The following is a 24,782-nucleotide window of genomic DNA, read 5'->3' as shown; positions in this document are numbered from 1 at the left end:
ATAGCCAGGGGAAGGGCAGCTGGCTACCATGTTCTTATTTCCATTCTGTTCACCAGTTATGGAACACCCACTGAATGTCAGGTCCAAGTGACAGAAAGATAGGTGCCCCCATGCTTCTTGCCCAGAAGGAGGAGGTCATATCTAGTGGCCAGAGGGATGAGTAAAAAGCCATTAAAATAAAAAGTAGTGCATGTTATAATAAAGGTATGAGTAATCAGCCATGAGAACCAGAGGAGGGAGTAATTAAAAATAATAATAATAATATGCCTGGAAGGGTCAGTGTTTAGCAGAGAAAGTAATATTCCAGCCAGCCTTGAAGAATGAGTAAGAATAATAAGAGTTAATAATTATTGAACATTTCCAGTGACCAGGCATTGTATACATTCATTATCACATGATCTTAGTAGCTACTATTATTTTCTCAATTTTGCTGAAGAAGAGCAGAGGTTCATAGAGGTTAAACAACTAGGATTTCCCTACCTAGGATATGGTAGAGGTAAAGAGTATTCCAGCAGGCAGCAGTAGCTCATGCCTGTAATCCCAGCACTTTGGGAGGCCGAGGTGGGCGGATCACCTGAGGCCAGGAGTTCAAGACCAGCCTGACCAACATGGAGACACCCCATCTCTACTAAAATACAAAATTAGCTGGGCATGGTGGTGTATGCCTCTAATCCCAGCTACTTGGGAGGCTGAGGCAGGAGAATCGCTTGAACCTGGGAGGCAGAGGTTGCAGTGAGCTGAGATCGCACTATTGCACTCCATCCTGGGCAACAAGAGTGAAACTCCATCCCGTTTCAAAAAAAAAAAAACAAAAAAAGAGTATTCCAAGTAGAAAAAATGGGCAAAGGCTTGGAGGGGGGAGAAGGTACATGGGAAAGTGAGGTGCCAATTATTTGTACAGTCCTTGCCACTTTACAAAAGCTTCTGGAAATGCCACATTTAATCCTCAGGGAAACCTTTAGAGGTAGGAATTTTCACTATTCTATATTGCAAAATATAGGCTGCAAAAATAGGCTTCAAAGAAGGTAAGAGATGCAGATTAAAAACCTGAACCTCCATCTAAATCTAAGGTAAGGGTTTTCTGTTCATTACCCCATCACTACCAGACCTTGTACTTGAAAATAATGGTCCAGTGGTGAGATACACTGAGGAATCCCCTCACCCCATGGGCCACCTCTGGGCCTTTGCATTCTGTAGCTATGGAGGAGCTATGGAATAGTGTTTTTCTTTGTACGAGGTTACCAAGTAAACTGATCTTTGACCACCTTACTGAATAAATAATAATCAAGCAAAATTCTGGAGTCCTTTTTTTTTTTTTTTGAGACATAGTCTCCCTCTGTCGCCCAGGCTGGAGTGCAGTGGCATGTTACCTCCTGGGCTCAAGCAATTCTCCTGCCTCAGCCTCCCGAGTAGCTGGGATTACAGGTGCCCACCACCACGCCCAGCTAATTTTTGTATTTTTAGTAGAGACGGGGTTTCACCATGTTGGCCAGGCTGGTCTTAAACTCCTGACCTCATCCACATGCCTCAGCCTCCCAAAGTGCTGGGATTATAGGCATGCACTGCGTGATCTCGGCTCACTGCAACCTCCACCTCCCGGGTTCAAGCAATTCTCCTGCCTCAGCCTCCCGAGTTGCTGGGACTACAGGTGCGTGCCACCACGCCCAGCTAATTTTTGTATTTTTAGTAGAGACGGGGTTTCACCATGTTGGCCAGGATGGTCTCGATCTCTTGACCTCGTGATCTACCCACTTCAGCCTCCCAAAGTGCTGGGATTACAGGCATGAGCCACCACGCCCAGCTGGCAACCACTGTTAACGTTTTCTTATGTATCCTCTTTTTTTTTTTTTTTTGAGACAGTCTCACTCTGTCGCCCAGGCTGGAGTGAAACGGCACGATCTCAGCTCACTGCAAACTCTGCCTCCCAGGTTCAAGCAATTCTCCTGCCTCAGCAGGATTAGCTGGGATTACAGGTGCCTGCTGCCATGACCAACTAATTTTTGTATTTTTAGTTTAGACGAAGTTTCACCATGTTGGCTAGGCTGGTCTCGAACTCCTGACCTCAGGTGATCCACCCACCTCAGCCTCCCAAAGTACTGGGAGTACAGGATGAGCCACCACTCCCGGCTTTGTGTATCCTTTTATAGATATTCTGGCATCTTTATTATGCTGATAAAACACTATACCAACAAAACGCAAAATCTGCATAAAATACTATATTGATTCATTTCACTTCATGTTGTGCCTAAGCTGTGCCATGCCCTGTGCTGGATTCACATATAATACATTGTCTAGAGCCCCAAGGGTGTACACGTTGTGTGCGTATATGTGTCAAGAGGGGACGGGGGTGGCTTATGCCTGTAATCCCAGCACTTGGGAGGCTGAGTGGGGTGGATCACTTGAGATTAGGAGTTCGAGACCAGCATGGCCAACAGGGCGAAACCCAGTCTCTATTAAAAATACAAAAATCAGCTGGGCATGGTGGCCCACACTTTACAAATCTTCTGGAAATGTCATACTTAATCCTCAGGGAAACTTTGAGAGGTAGGAATTACTGAAAATACAAAATTAGCTGGACGTGGTGTAGTCCCAACTACTCAGGAGGCTGAGGCACAAGAATCCCTTGAAACTGGGAGGCAGGGTTGCAGTGAGCTGAGATCAGGCCACGGCATTCCAGTCTGGGTGACAGAGCAATACTCCCTCTCATAGAAAAAAAAAAGGTGGGGGGTGGGGGCAACAGGTACCAAGGGACCATAATTAGTACAAGGTAAAATATAAGTGTGGGAGTGTTACGTAGTGGTTAGCACTTGTTCTCAGACGTCAGATTTGGTTTACAGTCCCAATTATGCGACTTGCTCTCAGCGTGACCCCATGTAATTCACTGAACCTCTGTAAGCCTGTTTTTCCATCTATCAGACCAGATTAATAATAGTACCTACGGCCAGGTGCGGTGGCTTACGCCTGTAATCCCAGCACTTTGGGAAGCCGAGGCGGATGGATCATAAGGTCAGGAGATCGAGACCATCCTGACTAACATGGTGAAACCCCATCTCTACAAAAAATATAAAAAATTAGCCAGGCGGCCGGGCGCGGTGGCTCAAGCCTGTAATCCCAGCACTTTGGGAGGCCGAGGTGGGCGGATCACGAGGTCAGGAGATCGAGACCATCCTGGCTAATCCGGTGAAACCTCGTCTCTACTAAAAATACAAAAAAATTAGGCGTGGTGGTGGGCGCCTGTAGTCCCAGCTACTCGGGAGGCTGAGGCAGGAGAATGGCGTGAACCCGGGAGGCGGAGCTTGCAGTGAGCCAAGATCGCGCCACTGCACTCCAGCCTGACAAAGCGAGACTCAGTCTCAAAAAAAAAAAAAATTAGCCAGGCGTGGTGGAGGGCGCCTGTAGTCCCAGCTACTTGGGAGGCTGGGGCAGAAGAATGGCGTCAACCCAGGAGGCGGAGCTTGCAGTGAGCCGAGATGGCGCCACTGCACTCCAGCCTGGGCAACAGAGCGAGACTCCAAACAAAAAATAAAAATAAAAATAAATAAATAATAGTACCTACTACTTCACTGAGTGTTGAAAGGAATAAAGCCAAAGTATACAAAATGCCTGCCACATATTAAACACTCAATAAATGTCTGTTAAAAAATAATTTTTTAGGCCAAACACGGTGGCTCACGCCTGTAATCCCGAGCACTTTGGGAGGCCAAGGCAGGAGGACTGCTTGAACCCAGAAGTTCAAGACCAACCTGGGCAACATGGTGAAACCTCGCCTCTACAGAAAAATACAAAAATTAGCCGGGCATGGTGGCACATGCCTCTAATCCCAGCTACTTGGAGGGCTGAGGCGGAGGTTGCAGTGAGTTGTGATCCCACCACTGCACTCCAGCCTGGGTGACAGAGCAAGACCCTGTCTCAAAACAAAACAAATCAATCCTTAGCTCTCCATAAATGTTGGTCATTATCCTTCAGGTCTGCATTCCATTATTGTAAATTCATAAAACTCTAAAAGGCAGGAAGGGTGTGGTGGGTGGATGACTTCTGTAATCCCAGCACTTTGGGAGACCGAGAAGGGCGGATGACTTGATCTAACTCCAACAGGAGTTGGAGACCTTCCTGGCCAACATGGTGAAACCTCACCCCTACTAAAAAAATACAAAAAATTAGCCAGGCGTAGAGGCATGCCTGTAATCTCAGCTACTGGGAAGGCTGAGGCAGGAGAATTGCTTGAACCCGGGAGGCGGAGATTGCAGTGAGCCACGACTGCGCCTTGCACTCCGGCCTGCGTGACAAGAGTGAGATTCCCTCTTTAAAAACAAAAAAACTCTAAAGCCAGACTCTTTTTTTTTGAGACGGGGTCTCACTCTTTCATCCAGGCTGGCGTGCAGTGGCTCGGTCTCGGCTCACTGCAACTTCTGCCTCTCGGGTTCAAGCGATTCTTCTGTCTCAGCCTCCTGAGTAGTTGGGACTACAGGCGCCCCCCACCACACCCGGCTAATTTTTGTATTTTTAGTAGAGACAGGGTTTCTTTTTTTTTTTTTTTTTTTGAGACAGAGTCTCGCTCTGTCGCCCAGGCTGGAGTGCAGTGGCGCGATCTCGGCTCACTGCAAGCTCCGCCTCACGCCATTCTCCTGCCTCAGCCTCTCCGAGTAGCTGGGACTACAGGCGCCTGCCACCACGCCCGGCTAATTTTTTTTTTGTATTTTTAGTAGAGACGGGGTTTCACAGTGGTCTCGATCTCATGACCTCGTGATCCGCCCGCCTCGGCCTCCCCAAGTGCTGGGATTACAAGAGTGAGCCACCGCGCCCAGCCTGACAGGGTTTCACCATACTGGTCAAGCTGGTCTCGAACTCCTTACCTCAGGTGATCCACCCACCTCGACCTCCCAAATTGTTGGGATTACAGACGTGAGCCACTGTGCCTGGCCCAGACTTCTTTTTTAAAAAACCAAATTTAAGGCCGGGCGCGGTGGCTCACGCTTGTAATCCCAGCACTTTGGAAGGCCGAGGCAGGCGGATCACGAGGTCAGGAGATCGAGACCACGGTGAAACCCCGTCTCTACTAAAAATACAAAAAATTAGCCGGGCGTGGTGGCGGGCGCCTGTAGTCCCAGCTACTCGGAGAGGCTGAGGCAGGAGAATGGCGTGAACCCGGGAGGCGGAGCTTGCAGTGAGCCGAGATCGCGCCACTGCACTCCAGCCTGGGTGACAGAGCGAGACTCCGTCTCAAAAAAAATAAAATAAAAAAAATAAAAAACCAGACTTGGTGGCAAAACGTCCAAAGTGAGGCTATTCATTTGACTTGGTACGAATATTTGTACACTTTGATGCAGAAATGTCAATAGGTTTGGCTACCCGGCGCTGCTCCACTCCTTGCTTGGTGTGTCATTCCAAAGTCTGAAATATATCTGGCCCCACTGGTTTCCAGTTAATATTGATCCTACATTTTTGCTAGGGAAAAAAGTTTTTGTTTTTGTTTTGAGATGGAGTCTTGCTCTGTTGCCCAGGCTGGAGTGCAGTGGCACGATCTCGGCTCTCTGCAAGCTCCGCCTCCCGGGTTCACGCCATTCTTCTGCTTCGGCCTCCCGAGTAGCTGGGACTACAGGCGCCCTCCACCACGCCCGGCTAATTTTTTGTATTTTTAGTAGAGACGGGGGTTTCACCGTGTTAGCCAGGATGGTCTTCATCTCCTGACCTAGTGATCCGCCCGCCTCGCCCTCCCAAAGTGCTGGGATTACAGGCATGAGCCACTGCGCCCGGCAGGGAAAATAAGTTTTTTAGGAAGGCCTCTGTTATTCTTAGTCCATAGGACTTTTTTTTTTTTTTTTTTTTGAGACGGAGTCTGACTCTGTCGCCCAGGCTGGAGTGCAGTGGTGTGATCTCCACTCACTGCAACCTCCGCCTCCCGGGTTCAAGTGATCCTCCTGCCTAAGCCTCCTGAGTAGCTGGGACTACAGGTGCGTGCCACCACGCCCGGCTAATATTTGTATTTTTAATAGTGACGGGGTTTCACCATGTTAGGCTGGTCTCGAACTCCTGACCTCGTGATTCGCCCACCTCGGCCTCCCAAAGTGCTGGGATTACAGGTGTGAGCCACCGAGCCTGGCCGATTATTTTTCACTTTAAACATTTTAGGAAAGACCCAAAGAATCCTCAGGGTTTACACTCACAGTCCCTGGATTCCTGTATATTCCAAGATTTGTGGGAAGAAAAAGTACTAAGCTTGGAGTCAGAAGGCCTGATTTTTCTTCCTTTCACCAAGCTTCTCTAGTTCTGTTTCATTATCCCCATGGCAACAACTAGCAACAGTGACTGGCATTTAGTAGGCCCTTCATAAATATATGTTGAATAAACTCTAAAAGAGGTGGCTTTTCATTCCAAATTGAGTCCTTTCTTGGTCCTGTTGCAGGCAAGGGCAATGGTACCCTGCCCTGGGTGCACAAGGGTGCAGGAAGGATCAATCGCAGAGCTTTTCCGAGAGAAGGGGCCCAAAGCGAGTCAACTTCTCTACTGAGCTTCCCATGACGATGCTGGATCCCCAGTCCTAACCATGGACACGTCTGCGGGTCGCCGCCGTTAACGGGAATGATATGGCCCTTTCTCCCCCACTCCCCCCTCTCTTCTCCCCTTTCAACACTTGAATTGGGCTCTCCGCTCCTTCCGCACAGCGCAGGACCCACACGAGCCCAGAACCACCGCGGCCTGCTAGTTCCCACCCCTCCCGTCCTGGAGGACCGTAGGTGGACGCTCTTGCAGAGCGCCTCTCGCTGGTTGGGGCGGGGGTGGGCGGAGCCAGCACCGTCTGGGCTGTGGAAGCGGAGGGTGGGGACACTCTGGCCCGGTTCTCGGTGGTGCGGGAGCGGGCGGGAGCAGCGGCCGCTCTGGTCGGCGGACGTGCTGCCGAGTAGTCCCGGAAGCGAAGCAGCGATGGCGGAGAGTCCGACTGAGGAGGCGGCGACGGCGGGCGCCGGGGCGGCGGGCCCCGGGGCGAGCGGCGTTGCTGGTGTTGTTGGCGTTAGCGGCAGCGGCGGCGGGTTCGGGCCGCCTTTCCTGCCGGATGTGTGGGCGGCGGCGGCGGCAGCGGGCGGGGCTGGGGGCCCGGGGAGCGGCCTGGCTCCGCTGCCCGGGCTCCCGCCCTCGGCCGCTGCCCACGGGGCCGCGCTGCTTAGCCACTGGGACCCCACGCTCAGCTCCGACTGGGACGGCGAGCGCACCGCGCCGCAGTGTCTACTCCGGATCAAGCGGTGAGCCGGGGTTTTTCCTCCCCCAGCCCCGAGCTCCGGGGCTCGACCTTCCCCGCCCCCCACCCTCTCCCACTGCAACTCACACCCCACCCACTGCGCTACCCTCGCGGCGGCCTGCCTCCACGGCCCAAATCTTGCCAGCTCCGGGCGTCGGGATCCAACTCCCTTCTCCCCCCACCCCCAGACCCACAAGCACCAACCCCCGCCTCGTGTGCCCAGATCCGACCCCGCCCCTCGACAACCTCCCGTGAGCCCTCCGTCTCTATTCCGGCCACCCTCCCCCACACCTCCCACCTCCGGGTGGAAACCCGACCCTTTCGCGCTTCAGTAACACCCCCTCCTGCCTTCGGCGCCGCCCCTATTTCCCCTTCCCCACCCCAACCTTGCTAGATGCTGCCCGCAGGCCCCACCCATCGGTCCCCTCTCTTCTCCTCTGGAGCCCCGTTCCTAACAGACGAACTCAGCTTCCTTTGCCCTGCCTCTGACTCGAGCCAGCCTTTCTTTTTATCCTCCGTTTTTCTCAGATTCCCTCCACACAGTCCTTTCCCCGGGTCTAGATCGCTTCCCTCGCGCCAATCTTTCCTTGAACCCCTTTGCCAGTGTCCCAAAGCTGTCCATTCTTACGCCTCTTCCAGAAACACAGGCTACTTCCCTCCACTTCCCCAGTGCCACTCTGGAGTGTAATATCCCACACAGGTGCTTCTTTCTTGTAATTTCCCTCCCCCCACCCCCCACCCTGCCCGGGTCGTCTGTTTTACTTTTATGAAGCAAATATACTCATCAAATGTAGGAACAAAGGCCTAAGTCCTTTCTGTGCTTATTTCTTGGGTGACTGATCTTAGATCCTGTCATTTAGTAGATAATGTTTTCCAGAAGCACATAGAATAGTACCTATCGCATAAGAAAAGGGCAGTGCTCTTCAGCTGCTATTAATCCTGAAACCTGTTTGACTTCTCCCCATGCCCCCATCACAAGCATCTTCGTTTAGTTCTTATTCCCCATGTTCCACGTCCTTTCAGATGTCTCTGTGTCTACTTTTCAAGGTTGTAATAAAAATTAATACAATGTGTGTAAAGTACCTGGCACAGTGCCTGACACAGGAGGTCAACTCTGGAGGGATTGCCACCTCTAACTGAAACTCAGCACTCAACTTTTTTCCTCCTTCAGCCATTTCAGTCATCCAATTCTGACATACCTTTGAGTTTGGCCAATACTTTCCTCTGCTCTGTCGCCTATTTGCCCTTTATATGTCGCTACCCACCCTAGCAAGTCCCTAGACTTTTCCCCACCTAGTGTTCTTTAGCCCCTTGCTCTCAACTGATCCATTCCAGTTGGTGAGATATGAGTCAAAAATCTTATCATCTCCTATAGAAGTCCACATGTCATCTTCCAGATGGGAGAGTCTCAGCAATTTCTGAGGGTCCCTTCCCAGCCTGAAGAGATCTCTACCCTGAGACACCCCTGGGCAAGAAGACCACCATGATAGTCTTACTCCCTGCTGACTGGCTTGCTTCATACAATCCCCTTACCAATAAGCGTCCACTGTATGGTTTATAGAATTAGTTTTTTAGTGGAGTTGATGATGCCTTTCCAGTTACTAAAAAATCTTCATTTAGCATTCAGCCGTAGTACCTGGGAATCATGGAGGTGGGGAGTGAATGAATTGCCATGTGGGAGGAAGTGAGAGTAAGTGGAAAGTGGCTTTTCCAGGCTGACATTTGATGCCATTGGGATCTCTGATTTTTTTTCCCCTCTCCCTCCCGTCCCCCTGAGGAAACAATGCCCTTTTGATAATAATTTGCTCTCTGCCTGCCTGACAAGTACTCAGCTGAGATTTCTCAGCCAACAAGACAGTACAAACAGTAGCGGTACCAAGCACCACTTTCTCAAACCCTGGCCTCATTGAGGTGATAACAACTGTCCTGCTCAAGGGATTCCCCCTTTCCCCCCCTTCCTCACTCCTTCCCCCACCTCCTCTTGGTGTTATACAGGGATATCATGTCCATTTATAAGGAGCCTCCTCCAGGAATGTTCGTTGTACCTGATACTGTTGACATGACTAAGGTATGTAACTTGATGGGGGTTTGGGGGTTTTTGGGAAATTGGGGGTCATAAGGTTGGAAAAGCCTAAAAGAGATTATTCAGCTCACCTCTGATTACACAGATGAAGAAATCAAGACTCCAGGAGAGTAAGTGGCTTGTCCAAGGTCACATAGTGAGGTGGAGCAGCGTTTTGAAGAGGTGTCTGTTATTAGTGTACCCCATAGGTACTGATTGGCTTGGAAAATCCCAGTTCATGTCTCTTGTCACAGCTTGACTATTTATAGGGCACTCTTTCACTCTCAAAAGTGCTCCTGTTTGGATAATAAATTATATGGTCACCCTATCCATTGTACTACCCAGCTCTTCCCCCATCCCATTACTCTTGACATTAACTATGCTATGGCACTATAAATCAGATGTAGGGAAGGTTGGGAATAGGGCAAGCTTGACTGAAGTGTTTGTGGTTAAAGGACTTTGCTCAGGATCCCGTCCTTACTGGTTGCATTTAAGTATCCCTTCCACCCCAAAGACTATACCTCTCTTGTCCTCCACTCAGAGAGAAAGCTTAATACATAATGTCACATTTCTCTGGCATAGATACCTAGGTTTCTCTGTCACTGAATGCTCTACCCACAGAAGTGCAGTTGCACTTAAACTGATGTTAGAAAGAAATCAGATTTCCTAAACCTAATGCTGTTTAAGTGAAACATAGTTTTCTTACAGTAAATTTCTTACAGTAAAAATTCAGATTTTGTATTGTTGGTGTATCTTTTTTTGTTGTTTTGAATAGATTTCCCTTCATATTTATTTTTTTCTTTTTATGTAGTTGGAAATGTTTTTCCTAGGACATCTTATCCTCAGTCAAGTATCAGTGTTAATAGCCTAGTACCTGGGGTCCCAGAGTTGATGCCATGTTGAGACCAGTTGAGTTTACTATTCCAAATGACTGAGAGCCAGAATATGATGTAGGGTCTTGCCAGGAGGGCAAGGTGGGAACTATAGACTTAGTGATTGGATTGCCACATCCTTTTCCTTTTGCTGTTCAAATGCTTAGCAGACCTAAATGCTTAGGAGCCTTTGTAGAAGAAGAAATATAACTGAGTCAGTTCAGGTTTTCCTCCCTTCAAGGAGGGAAATCCTGTTCAAGAATTGTGGCTTGAGGGGGAAGAGAACTTAGTGTCGTTTTCAGGGTGGCTGATTTTTTTTTTTTTTTTAAACAGTATTGGGGAAAGTTCTGGGACTGGTCTAATGGCTCTGAGTGGACCCTGAGTCTTCCCCATTTTCAGTCATGATGTGCTGCCTTAGCCACATCCTTCACAATAGGTTTGATCCTCTGCAGAGGAAGCAAGCAGATATCCTAGGCATCCATCACACCCCCTAACCCTGCTCTGTTACTGGCACTGGGCTGTGGCCTCCAATCCCTTTCCTGGTCTCCTTTTATCATACTTTCCCTTCGTGCCACATGAATGTAGGGTGGGGTTGCATCATATGCATGTTTGGCCTGGGCAAATCCAAACATTCAGTCAAAATCTGTGTCGACTTCTTAAAATTAAAAACGCTAGGATTATATTTTATAGATAAGCATATTATATTTTTGCCCAGTGGTGTTTTATCCATTATATGTAACACTGATCAGGGAGGTCTGCACAAAAAAAAAAAAACACATGCCTTAAGAGAGTTTTAGGGGACACTCAAGAGTGATTTTGACTAGATTCAGTTTTCACCTTGGGCTCTAACTAGAAGTAACCCCTGAGTAAGATGTCGCTCCACTGTAATGAGATTTCTTAAAATTCCCAACCTACGTATTAGTATGAGTGAATACAGGATGTTCCTTCTGCATGGTGAGGATATAGAACATGTGTACCAGATTATGGGCTCTGCTTCTGGTGTGGGTAGTAGGTGGAGGGTAGCCAGGAGGGCTTGGGGTGGGTCGTCACCTCACAATTTTGAGATGGGGTTTTATTTTGCAGATTCATGCATTGATCACAGGCCCATTTGACACTCCTTATGAAGGGGGTTTCTTCCTGTTCGTGTTTCGGTGTCCGCCCGACTATCCCATCCACCCACCTCGGGTCAAACTGATGACAACGGGCAATAACACAGTGAGGTTTAACCCCAACTTCTACCGCAATGGGAAAGTCTGCTTGAGTATTCTAGGGTAAGAGGAGACTTTAAAGTAGCCAAGTCGGTTGTTAGCAGATAATTACTGTAGGTCAGCCTTTATCAACTGGAGTCTCTCGTCTAAACTACAGAACACAGAAAATGATTGAGTGACTCTTCTCAAATCTCCTCAGGATGGTATGTGACTAGTACCATTCTAGATGCAGAGGGGAGAAGTTAATTTATTATAGTGGAAACCTTTGAGAAGTGGTTCTCTAAGAGTGTGGCCCTGAGCATCTGGGAACTTGTAGCCGAGCACTTTCTGGGGCCCTATCAGACCTACAAAAGAAACTCTGGAGTTGGGGCCAAAAATCTGGTTTTTTTTTTTGGTGGTTGTTTTTTGTTTGTTTTGAGACGGAGTCTTGCTGTGTCGCCAGGCTGGAGTGCAGTGGCATGATCTTGGCTCACTGCAACCTCCGCCTCCCAGATTCAAGCGATTCTCCTGCCTCAGTCTCCCAAGTAGCTGGGGCTACTGGCGTGTGCCACCACACCTAGCTAATTTTTGTATTTTTAGTAGAGACGGGGTTTCACCATGTTGGCCAGGATGGTCTCGATCTCTTGACCTCATCATCCACTCACCTCTACCTCCCAAAGTGCTGGGATTACAGGCGTGAGCCACCGTGCCTGGCAGAAATCTGTTTTTTACAAGCTCTCCAGATTATTCTGGTGCATACTGCAGTTTCAGAACCACTCTCTTGGGGTGGTAAGGCCTTATTTTCTCTCCTGAACAGCTTGAGAAAGGCTGGAGGTCTGTGCCATTCAAGATTTGGGGTGTCTTAATTTGAGTCTCGCAATAAGTTGCTTTGAAGGCAGTGGCGGTGGTGGTGGTGGTGATCATTATAGTTTCATTTTTGTTTTGTTTTGTTTGTTTTTGTTTTGTTTTGTTTTGTTTTTGGTAGAGGCAGGTATCTTACTATGTTGCCCAGAGCTGGTCTTCAATTCTTGTCCTCAAGCAGTCCTCCTCTTGTGGCTCCCAAAACACTGGAGTTACAGGCATGAGCCTCCATGCCTGACCTGATTGTAATATCTTAACAATGACGGGCTGGGCGTGGTGGCTCACGCCTGTAATCCCAGCACTTTGGGTGGCCGAGGCGGGCGGATCACGAGGTCAGGAGATCGAGACCATCCTGGCTAACACAGTGAAACCCCGCCTCTACTAAAAATACAAAAAATTAGTCGGGCAAGGTGGCGGGTGCCTGTAGTCCCAGCTACTCGGGAGGCTGAGGCAGGAGAATGGCGTGAACCCTGGGGGGCGGAGCCTGCAGTGAGCCGAGATCGCGCCACTGCACTCCAGCCTGGGTGACAGCGAGACTCTGTCTCAAAAAAAAAAAAAAAAAGACAAATGTCTGAGATTGGAAATCACATTAGATATGAAATGAGTTTCTAGTGCATCTTCTTTCTGGATGCTTCTGAGGTTTTGCTTCATAGAGTTCCCATTTTAGTTGCCTTTGGGGGCTGAAAACTCATTGTGGACATGTCTTCTAGCATATTTTGGATTGGTTTTTTTATAGTGGTCTGAACTTCTCTGGGGCAGAGAACACGTGCAGGTTGAAGTTGAGAAAGTACCCCCAAACTGATGATTCTGTTTTCCTGCTATCCAACATGTTTCCAGGTTTGTGTGAGGGAAGGGCAGCATTTGAAATAAACTTACAGACATGATTCATTTTTCTAGAACTTGCTCAGACCCAGGGATATGTTCTGCTGCGATTTTGGCAGTGAAGAAGTCCCTTAAAGGAGGTTGTCCTTAAAGAAGTACTTCATCTCATTAGGGTACTTAATTAATTGTCTTTGCTGGTAGGCTAAAACCCATGATGATAAAGAAATTTAGTCGTTGCTTCTGTATGAAATTTGTTCGCGAAAGCATGTCTCAAAGTAGGCTCTCCCTCATTGGGTCAATATAAAACTCTTTTGAGATACCAGCCACAGGACGGTGGGGTAAAAGTAGTAGAAGTGTGTTAGGTAGAAAAGAAGAAGCTGCCCTGAAATTGAAAATTTGCCATAAAGAATCACAGAGTAGAAAATTTGCCGGGTGTAGTGGCTCACACCTGTAATCCCAGCACTTTGGGAGGCTGAGGTGGGTGGATCACCTGAGGTCAGGAGTTCGAGACCAGCCTGGCCTGGCGAAACCCCGTCTCTACTAAAAATACAAAAATTAGCCAGGCATGGTGGTGCGTGCCTCTAGCCCCAGCTACTTGGGAGGCTGAGGCACGAGAATTGCTTGAACCTGAGAGGCAGAGGTTGCAGTGAGCCAAGATCATGCCACTGCACTCCAGCCTGGGTGACAGAGGGAGACTTTGTCTCAAAAAAAGAAAGAAAAGAAAAATCTTAGGTGTTTCTAGTTGACTATATTAGCTTTATCAGCCATGTTTTTTTTCCTTCTCTACCTAGAAAACAATGTTGGGCTGACTCACTGACAAAAGACATTTAATGAGCGTTGACTCTGTTGTAAAGCTTCAGAGAGCAGTAGGTCTAGAGTTCCTGGGGGAGCAAAGCTGAAAAGAGAGACGCACTTAAGAGCAGTCCCCAGTGAAGTTACTGTTAGGCATTACTGACTTGGGCTTTCCTCAAGTACAGCAGGGAAAGGGAAGTGGGCAGTCAACTTGAACAAGCCAGTCCTGGCTTATTTTGTGTTCGGCTTCCAGTTCCGGTGCCATCTCTTCAATTAATTGAGCTAAAAATAAATGTCATTAACATCCAAGCTGCCCCCTCCCCCTAATACTTGGTTGGGTTTATGAAAGAGTGGAGCAATTTTGGTATTTGACGTTTTCCATATATTATTTTCAGACCTTCCACTGTCTGGAAGCACCCCTTATTCTCTTCCTGTCATTTGGCAGAGTTGTGTAGTCTTAAGAGAATTTGACACTCCTTGGGGGTTTGATACAGAACTGGGTCCCCAATAGCCCCACCACATGGCCTCTAACCAGATGGCTTCAGTCACCTGTGTACCTCTATGCTCAACTTCTCTCTCCCCTCACTTAACTCCATCACCACCCATAAACGAGCTCTTTGAGATCCACAGAGATTAACATTTAGACAACTTTGGAGCTAATTGCTTACCTAATTTCTTTTGATTGTCGTAACTGTTTCTAGTACAAAGAAAATCCTTTCAAAGTTACATAGCTTGCTATTACCTGTTCTTTTGTACCCCCTTGATTTGAGGATTAGGCAATTGACTGATTTCTGGTGAAATCAGAACATGAGCATGAGACAGAGGCTGGGAAATTCCAGAGTATTAATAGTGAAAGAGAAACTTATGGTGAGTCACTTATGGTGGTGTTGCCGGGCCCCAGGGTACTTGTTCCCTGTTCTTTCTCTGCCTCACCCTCCATTCCTTCTGATGTGTTTACAGTACATGGACTGGACCTGCCTGGAGCCCAGCCCAGAGCATCTCCTCCGTGCTCATCTCTATCCAGTCCCTGATGACTGAGAACCCCTATCACAATGAGCCTGGCTTTGAACAGGTAAGGCCAGATGGGCCTGGCTCTACACCCCAGAGTTTTTGGTTGGTTGGTTGGTTGGTTTTTTTTTTTTTTTTTTTTTTTTTTTTGAGACAGAGTCTTGCTCTGTCACCTGGGCTGGAGTGCAGTGGTGCAATCTCAGCTCACTGCAACCTCTGCCTCCCAGGTTTAAGCCATTCTGTCTCAGCCTCCCAAGTAGCTGGGACTACAGGTGTGTACCACCACACCTGGCTAATTTTTATATTTTTAGTAGAGATGGGGTTTCACCATATTGGCCAGGCTGGTCTCCAGCTCCTGACCTGGTGATCTGCCTGCCTTGGCCTCCCAGAGTGCTGGGATTACAGGCGTGAGCCACCTCGCCCGGCCAGAATAGTGTTTTAAGAGATCTGCTTGGGAGGTTTTTTTTGTTTTGTTTTGGACCTAGCACAGCCCCATGTACTACAGTTGTTGGTATAGGAAAAAAAGGGAATTGACACGTGTTTTTTAGTAATGAAATTTTTTTGCCAGCCACTGTGGCTCACACCCGTAATCCCAGCACTTTGGAAGGCTGAGGCAGGCAGGTGGATCACCTGAGGTCAGGAGTTTGAGACCAGCCTGGCCAACCTGGTAAAACCCCATCTCTACTAAAAATTAACTGGTCAGAAGTTTGAGACCAGCCTGGCCAACATGGTGAAAACCTATCTCTACTAAAAATACAAGAAATTAGTTGGGCGTGATCACTTGAACCCTGGAGGCAGAGGTTGCAGTCAGCTGAGATCACGCCATTGCACTCCAGCCTGGGTAAGGAGCGAAACTCCGTCCCCCCGCCCCCCAAAAAATAATAATGGCTGGGCACGGTGGCTCACGCCTGTAATCCCAGCACTTTGGGAGGCCGAGGCGGGCAGATCACAAGGTCAGGAGTTTGAGATCATCCTGGCTAACACAGTGAAACCCTGTCTGTACTAAAAATACAAAAAATTAGCTGGGCGTGGTGGCGGGCTCCTGTAGTCCCAGCTACTCGGGAGGCTGAGACAGGAGAATGGCGTGAACCCAGGAGGTGGAGCTTACAGTGAGCCGAGATTGGGCCATTACATTCCAGCCTGAGCGACAGAGTGAGACACCGTCTCAAAAAAAATAAAATAAAATAATGAATTTTTTTATTTGTGAGAGTTACAATAAGTATGTGACTTGGATTCCTTTATAGCATGGAAGTCAATGGACTAATTTGGAAATTAATTCTGAGCCTGCTTTGGGGGTTGTGGCATCCAGTGGGTTCTATGTGCCTGTATTCTCAGCATCCCCTGAAGTTGCTCTGTAGGGACTACTGCCCAGCCAGCTGTTCTTCTGGGGTTATGAAGGACTGTTACCTGCAGAGCCAAAGGAGCTAGTCATTAGGAGTCCCAGGCAAGACTTTTTGAGTTAACAGTGCCAATGAGAAGGTGGAGAAAACTCACATTTTTCCAAGAGCATGCTCTGTGCTGGACACTACCGAGTTTTTATATATAATTTCTTGTTTAACCTTCATACTATGTGAGGTTAAATATTGTTATTCCCATTTTCAAATGAAATAATGTTGCCTCAGAGAGGTTAATTAACTTTCACAAAGACACACAGATCAAGATAGGACCCCAGACTTACATTGGAGCCCAAGTTCTCCCACTATTCCGATGTGCCTTTCTGTATTACTCATGAGCACGGGAAAAAGTTCCAGTGATAGTCCCAAAAGAAAATGATTCCAGATAGGTAATTAGAACAGCTTAATTAATTAATTAATTTATTTTTTTAGACAGAGTTTCACTCTTGTTACCCAGGCTGGAGTGTAATGGCACAATCTTGGCTCACAGCAACCTCTGCCTCCCAGGTTCAAGTGATTCTTCTGCCGCAGCCTCCCAAGTAGCTGGGATTACAGGCACGCACCACCACACCTGGCTAATTTTTTGTATTTTTAGTAAAGAAGGGGTTTCACCATCTTGGCCAGGCTGGTCTCGAATTTCTGACCTCAGGTGATCCACTCGCCTTGGCCTCTGAAAGTGCTGGGATTACAGGTGTGAGTAACCATGCCTGGCTGGTTTAATTTATTTTTAAACTATTACAGATGACACCAACTTTGATTATTCCTCTATAGACCTGAACAAAGGATAATAAAATACCTTTCAAAAATGAAAAAAAAAAATTTTTTTTGAGACAGTCTCACTCCATCGCTCAGGCTGGAGTGCAGTGGTGTGATCTCAGCTCGCTGCAGCCTCCACCTCCCAGGGTCAAGCAGTTCTCCTGCCTCAGCCTCCCGAGTAGCTGGGACTACAGGTGCACACCACCACGCCTGGCTAATTTTTGTATTTTTAGTAGAGGTGGCGTTTCACCATGTTGGCCAGGCTGGTCTGGAACTCTTGACCTTAGGTGATCAGCCTGCCTCGGCCTCACAAAGTGGTAGGATCACAGGCGTGAGCCACAGAGTCTGGCCTCAAAAGTTAACAAAAATTATTTCCTAACCCATCCTTTCTCCAAACATTCATTTCAGGAGGAGAGTCTAATTGAAATAGACCTCATTAGCAGGAGCTGATTTTTAGGTCTTGTCTTTTTTTTTTTTTTTTTTTTTTTGGAGGCAGACTCTCACTCTGTCACCCAGGCTGGAGTGCAGTGGTGTGATCTCAGCTCACTGCAACCTCTGCCTCCCAGGTTCAAGCGATTCTAGGATTCTAGTACCTCAGCCTCCCAAGTAGCTGGGATTACAGGCACACACCACGACACCTGACTAATTTTTGTATTTGTAGTAGAGATGGGGTTTCGCCATGTTGGCCAGGCTTGTCATGAACATCTGGCCTCAAGCAGTCTGCCCACGTCAGCCTCCCAAAGTGCTGAGATTACAGGTGTGAGCCACCATGCCCAGCCTTGTGTTTTTTATTTTTTACTTCTACAGTGACTTGCTGTTGTTTTTATTTTATTTATTTATTTATTTTTTATTTATTTACAGGCACACACCACCACACTCAGCTGATTTTTGTATTTTTAGTAGAGACGGGGTTTCACTGTTTTGGCCAGGCTGGTCTCCAACTCCTGACCTCATGATCCACCTGCCTCAGCCTCCCAAAGTGCTGGGATTACAGGTGTGAGCTACCGCGCCTGGCCCATCAGCTACTTTTATCAGAGGCCAGGGCTCTAATTGACTGGGGTTGGTGGTAAGAGGACAAGAGCACAGGAAAAATTAAAGGAGCGGAGGCCGTACTCCCCTTCCATTCACACCATAGTGAGTCCCTGTTTATACTGGCTTTCTAGACCAAAGTTGAAGTTTATCTTTTGAAGCTTCTGATAGATTTATTTCTAATTTTACTATTTCTTTGAGACAAAGTCTTGCTTTGTCACCCAGGCTGGAGTACAGTGGCACAGTCATAGCTCACTGAAGCCTCGAACTCCTGGGCTCTAGCCATCCTCTCGCCTCAGCCTCCTGAGTAGCTGGGACGAAAGGTGCACACCACCAATGCCCAGCTAATTTTTGTATTTTTTATAGAGACGGGATCTCACCATGTTGCCGATGCTGATCCTGAACTCCTGAACTCAAGCGATCCACCTGCATCGGCTTCCCAAAGTGTTGGGAGTACAGGCATGAGCCATCGGGCCCAGCCCTACTTCTGATTTATAATAATTGGTTCAATGATGGTGGGACCCTAGAGACATATAACAGGTAAAGGGGTTAACCAAGAAGCATCCTTTACTTGTTGATGCCTGAAGGTTTTCTACACTGAGACTCTTCACTTCATTTATACCTTTTTGTCCCACCATCATTCTTTCTGTCTTTTTTTTTTTCTCTCCGTAAAGAGACAAGTGTTTCCCAGCCTGAGCAACGTAGTGAGACCTTGTCTCTACCAAAAAAATTTTAAAAAAAAGCTGGGCATCGTGACATGCGCCTTGAGTCCCAGCTACTCGGGAAGCTGAGGAGAGGAGCATCGCTTGAGCCCAGGAATTCGAGGCAGCAGTAACCTCTGATCATGCCACCACTCTGCAGCCTGGATGACAAAGCAAGAGCCTGCCTCTTAAAAATTTTTAAAAGACAAGCCAGGTGCGGTGGCTCATGTCTGTAATCCCAGCGCTTTGGAAGGCTGAGGTGGGTGGATTACCTGAGGTCAGGCGTTCAGGACCAGCCTGGCCAAATGGTGAAACCCTGCCTCTACTAAAAAATACAAAAATTAGCTGGGCGTGGTGGCGGGTGCCTGTAATCCCAGCTACTCGGAAGGCTGAGACAGGAGAATCGCTTGAACCCAGGAGGCGGAGGTTGCAGTGAGCTGAGATCGTGCCGTTGCACTCCAGCCTGGGTGACGAGCAAAACTCAAAAAACAAATAAATAATAAAAACTCGGGGCCCACCATGGTGACTAATGTCTTTAGTCCCAGCTACTCAGGAGGCTGAGGTGGGAGGACCTCTAGAGCCCAGGAGTTCGAGGATTGCCAGAGCCCAGGCGGTCAAGGCTGCAGTTAGCTGTGATTGTGCCACTGCACTCCAGCCTGGGCAACAGCAAAGACCCTGTCTCCAAAAAGAAAAACTGAAAAAACAGGAACTTACTTTGTTGTCTAGGCTGAACCCAAACTCCTGGGCTCAAGTGATCCTCACACCTTGGCTTCCTGAGTAGCTGGGACTACGGGTTTATGCCACCAAGCTTAGCAACCCTACCATCATTCTTATGTTTGGTTATTTCCCACGTAATCTTTACTTGATAGACCTTTTACTTCACATTCAGGAAAATATGATGGATCTAGTTTGCTGGTTATAGGCCAAATGACCTGTAACCTGTTGGTATATTTGGAGGGTGGTGGGGGTGAATGGTGTCAAAAATAAAGGTGTGGTTGCTCTTCATGGATCTGCCATACAGTGGGAAAGGTATCTTTTTAGTTTGTATGACTGACTGACATACCCTATACTAATCTTGAAGTCCCTTCCCATTGGTTTTCTTCTTACTTAATTTTTGGGATACTCTGGCGTCTGTTACATTATAGGAGAGACATCCAGGAGACAGCAAAAACTATAATGAATGTATCCGGCACGAGACCATCAGAGTTGCAGTCTGTGACATGATGGAAGGAAAGTGTCCCTGTCCTGAACCCCTACGGTATGTGTCAAGAGGGCTTGCTTGGTATTCCTTTCGGGCATTTGGGTAGTTGGCACCTTTGAGGACCTTTGGGGCAGAGTACAGTGTTGGGTACCAGAGGGAGATAGAGAAGAAGGAAAGATGTGGTTCCTGCTTTTAAAGAACAAGTGGCTGAGGGTTACCCAAGAGGAAGTTCAGAGAGCTACTCTGTTGGAGAATGCCAAGCCTTTGGGAGAGGCAGTCCACACCCTCAGGGAGCTTCAGTTTGATGAAGGCTTGGACATACTTTTTTCCAGCCAAATGTGTAGAATACTTCATAATAAGACTCATTTCTTAGTGCTGAAGTTATTTTTAAGTGCCAAAACTGGATGAGCAACGTCAGGGTTAAATAAATAAACTTCTAGGAGAATTTTGAGTAAGGTTTGGGATTAGGGATGGCTGATGAAAAACAATGGAGGTGGAGCAAGTCATGAGTTGAAGTTGGGATTCAAATGGTGAGTGTTGGCCCGGTGGTGGCTCACGCCTGTAATCCTAGTACTTTGGGAGGCTGAGGCGGGAGGATCACTTGAGCCCAAGAGTTCGAGACCAGCCTGGGCAACATAGGGTGACCCCATCTCTACAAAAATTTTAAAATTAGTTAGGTGTGATGGCACGCTCCTGCAGTCACAGCCAGTCAGGAGGCTGAGATGGGAGCCTAAGAGGTTGAGGCTGCAGTGAGCTGTGATGACACCACTGCACTCCAGCCTAGGTAACAGAGCAAGACTCTGCCTCAAAAAGAAAACAAATGGTGAATATTACAGTCACACTCATAATTCCCGATGTGTAGGGGAAGTCAACCACGGGCAGTTAGGTGTTCCTTTTTCCATTTTCCATTTAAAGATCCTTTTAGAGGCAGGGCGTGGTGGCTCACTTGTAATCCCAGCACTTAGGGAGGCCAAGGAAGGCAGATCACGAGGTCAGGAATTCAAGATCAGCCTGACCAACATGGTGAAACCACATCTTTACTAAAAATACGAAAATTACCCAGGTGTGGTGGCATGCACCTTTGTAATCCCAGCTACTCAGGAGGCTGAAGCATGAGAATCACTTGAACCCAGGAGGCAGAGGTTGCAATGAGCCAAGATTGCACCACTGCATTCCAGCCTGGGCAAAAGAGCGAGACTCAGTCTCAAAAAAAATAAAAAATAAATAAAATGAAAAGATCTTTGTAGAAAACAGATCTGGACTTGGGAATGGTAGGTATTTAATTTGGCATTAAGGTTAGGTAAGGAGGCCAGGTGTGGTGGCTTACGCCTGTAATCCTAGCACTTTGGGAGGCCGACGCAGGCAGATCATTTGAGGTCAGGAGTTCCTGACCAGCCTGGCCAACATGGTGAAACCCCGTCTCTACTAAAGACAAAAATTAGCCAGGCGTGGTGGCATATGCCTGTAATCCCAGCTTCTCAGGAGGCTGAGGCAGGACAATTGTATGAACCTAGGAGGCAGAGGTCACAGTGAGCTGAGGTTGCACCACTGCACTCCAGCGTGGGCCACAGAGCAAGACTCCATCTGAAAAAGAAAAAAAAGGTTAGGTAAGGAAGGGGTGACCTGTACTAGGTTTCTCACTTACACTTTTCTGGTTGTTTTCCAGAGGGGTGATGGAGAAGTCCTTTCTGGAGTATTATGACTTCTATGAGGTGGCCTGCAAAGATCGCCTGCACCTTCAAGGCCAAACTATGCAGGTAATACAACCCCTGCTGCTAATTGCAGAAGCCCTACAGCTGGCCGTGTAAAAGCCCCCAACAAGCGTGGCATCCACAGCTGTCATAGAATGTCACAGCTAAGGCTGGGCACAGTGGCTCACGCCTGTAATCCCAGCACTTTGGGAGGCTGAGGCGGGCGGATCACGAGGTCAGGAAATCGAGACCATCCTGGCTAACATGGTGAAACCCCGTCTCTACTAAAAATACAAAAAATTAGCCAGGCATCGTGGCATGTACCTGTAGTCCCATCTACTTGGGAGGCTGAGGCAGGAGAATCACTTGAACCCAGGAGGCACAAGTTGCAGTGAGCCAAGATTGTGCCACTGCACTCCAGCCTGGGCAACAGACCGAGACTCTGTCTCAAAAAAAAAAAAAAAAAAAAGCCAGGCACGGTGGCTCACACCTGTAATCCCAGCACTTCGGGAGGCTGAGGCGGGCAGATCACCTGAGGTCGGGAGTGTGAGACCAGCCTGGCCAACATGATGAAACCCGGCCTCTACTAAAAACACAAAAAATTAGCTCAGTGTGGTAGCATGTGCCTGTAATCCCAGCTACTTGGGAGGCTGAGGTAGGAGAATCGCTTGAACCTGGGAGGCCGAGGTTGCAGTGAGCTGAGTGCACTCCAGTCTGGGCAACAAGAGCAAAACTCGATCTCAAAAAAAAAAAGAAAGAAAGAATGTCACAGCTAAAAGCAACCCATATCATTTGAGGGACTGAGAGCCAAAGAGGAGACTGATTTTCATAAAGTCATAGGGAACTCTTTCCTTGGTCAGTAGTCTTTTTTTTTTTTTTTTTTTTAAGGCAGAGTCTCACTCTGTTAGGCTGGAGTGCAGTAGCTGGGTCACAGCTCACTACAACCCCAAACTCCCAGGCTCAAGCAGTCCTCCCACCTCAGCCTCCCAAGTTGGGACTTACAGGTGTGCACCACCGCAGCTAGTTTTTGTTTTGTTTAGTTTTTTTGAGACAGAGTCTTGCTCTGTTGCTCAGGCTAGAGAGCAGTGGTGCAATCTCAGCTCACTGCAACTTTAGCCTCCCAAGTAGTTGGGATTACAGGCACACGCTATCATGCCCAGCTAATTTTTTGTGTTTTTAGTAGAGACGGGGTTTCACCATGTTGGCCAGGCTAGTCTTGAACTCCTTACCTCAAGTGATCCACCTCCCTCGGCCTCCTAAAGTGCTGGGATTACAGGCCCTGTTTTGTTTTATTTGGTTGTAGAGATAGAGTCCCACTGTATTGCCCAGGCAACTCCTGGGTTCAGGTGATCCTCCTCCCTTAGCCTCCAAACTGGGAGGCTGAGATTATTACAGGTGTGAGCCACTGCACCCAGCCCATAGTGTTTTCAAGCTAAGATGCGTTCAGCCCTCCCAGAATCTTAGGGATTATATGAATCCTCTATTCGAATTCTGTTCCCAGCCCTGAGGGGTGATCACAGAAACAGTAGCTTAGAGAAACAACATACGTGCAGTTGTTGAAAGATTCCTATTCAAAGATGATAATCATTGTTCATTCTTTGCCTTTACTGGGAAAAGTGTGCTTTTGCTTCCAATAAGAACTCAAAATTGGCCGGGCGCGGTGGCTCACGCCTGTAATCCCAGTACTTTGGGAGGCTGAGGCGGGCGGATCACAAGGTCAGGAGATCAAGACCATCCTGGCTAACACGGTGAAACCCCGTCTCTACTAAAAATACAAAAAAAAAAAATTAGCCGGGCGAGGTGGCGGGCACCTGTAGTCCCAGCTATGCGGGAGGCTGAGGCAGGAGAATGGCGTGAACCCTGGGGGGCGGAGCCTGCAGTGAGCTGAGATCGCGCCACTGCACTCCATCCTGGGTGAAAGAGCGAGACTCCTTCTCAAAAAAAAAAAAAAAAAAAAAAAGAACTCAAAATAATTTAGGCTTGTTTTAAGGAAGGAGGCTATCATTGACCAAATTGTAGATAGACAGCCAGGTGCGGTGGCTTATGCCTATAATCCCAGCACTTTGGGAGGCAGAGGTGGACAGATCTCTTGAGGCCAGGAGTCCAAGATCAGCCTGGCCAACATGGTGAAACCCCATCTCTACTAAAAATACAAAAATTAGCCAGGCATGATGGCTCATGCCTGTAATCTCAGCTACTTGGGAAGCTGAGGGATGAGAAATTCTTGAACCTGGGAGGCAGAGGTTGCAGTAAACTGAGATTGCACTACTGCACTCCAGCCTGGGCAACAGAACAAGATTCTGTCTCAAAAAAAAAAAAAAAAAAAGACAAAAACAAATTATAGATAGACTAATGTAAACCACCTGGTTGGTAAGAGGATGAGAATTCTCCTGTCCTGGAGAATCAGTTCTTACGTGTTTAGATCATCTTACTGGTGGTCTTGCTTAGAAATGGGATACTTGTGGGGCCTGGTGCAGTGTCTCACACCTGTAATCCCAGTACTTTGGTAGGCCGAGGCAGACAGATCACTTGAGGTCAGGAGTTTGAGACCAGCCTGGCCAACATGGTGAAATCCTGCCTCTACTAAAAATACAAAAATTAGCCAGATGTGGTGGTGCATGCCTGTAGTCCCAGCTACTTAGGAGGCTGAGGCACAAGAATTTTGCTTGAACCCGGGAGACGGAGGTTGCAGTGAGCCGAGATCACGTCGTTGCACTCCAGCCTTGGCGACAGAGCCAGACTCCACCTCAAAAAAAAAAAAAAGAAAGAAATGGGTGACTTGGATAATTGACTAAGATTTCTTAAGGCTCTCTCCAGCTCTCGTACTGTGTCTTTTCACCCACCCCAACACCAACAGCAGTAGGAGGAGATTACTTCTGCCCTCCAGTGCTACTTATAGATGGTAGTTTTCCCTTCCTTCCTCCAAGGACTTTCCACCCACCTGTCTCATTTAAGCACAAAGGGCAGGGCTGGCTCAGGGCTAAGTTGTCTCCTAAACCCTTTTTGAGAGTATATCAATGACGTATGTCCTAGTTTGTTCCCCATCAGGAATTCTAATTGCTGGTATCCAACAGCATTAGCAATATCAGTGTGCAAAGGAAAAACAACTGGTGATGAGGGATGGGAAGGAAGACAGCATCTGGGCAGGAGGAGAATTAGAGTTGGAGCCACG

General features: G+C 47.9%; 1 protein-coding gene across 1 annotated transcript in view; it reads left to right on the top strand.

Annotated features, from left to right (window-relative positions):
• The first annotated feature begins 6,403 nt into the window (after positions 1–6,403).
• Positions 6,404–24,782, top strand: part of UBE2Z (ubiquitin conjugating enzyme E2 Z) — a 21,735-nt gene continuing 3,356 nt past the window's right edge. Inside the window, exons 1-6 of the mRNA XM_055258470.2 lie at positions 6,404–7,238; positions 9,230–9,302; positions 11,252–11,439; positions 14,791–14,902; positions 19,864–19,976; positions 21,586–21,676. Of these exons, the coding sequence (XP_055114445.2) occupies positions 6,580–7,238; positions 9,230–9,302; positions 11,252–11,439; positions 14,791–14,902; positions 19,864–19,976; positions 21,586–21,676 (1,236 nt within the window). The 5' untranslated portion in view covers positions 6,404–6,579. The remainder of the gene's footprint in view (positions 7,239–9,229; positions 9,303–11,251; positions 11,440–14,790; positions 14,903–19,863; positions 19,977–21,585; positions 21,677–24,782) is intronic.

The sequence above is a fragment of the Symphalangus syndactylus genome, chromosome 20 (assembly GCF_028878055.3).
Source record: "Symphalangus syndactylus isolate Jambi chromosome 20, NHGRI_mSymSyn1-v2.1_pri, whole genome shotgun sequence".
NCBI lineage: Eukaryota > Metazoa > Chordata > Mammalia > Primates > Hylobatidae > Symphalangus > Symphalangus syndactylus.
This window is presented reverse-complemented; position numbering and strand designations above follow the sequence as displayed.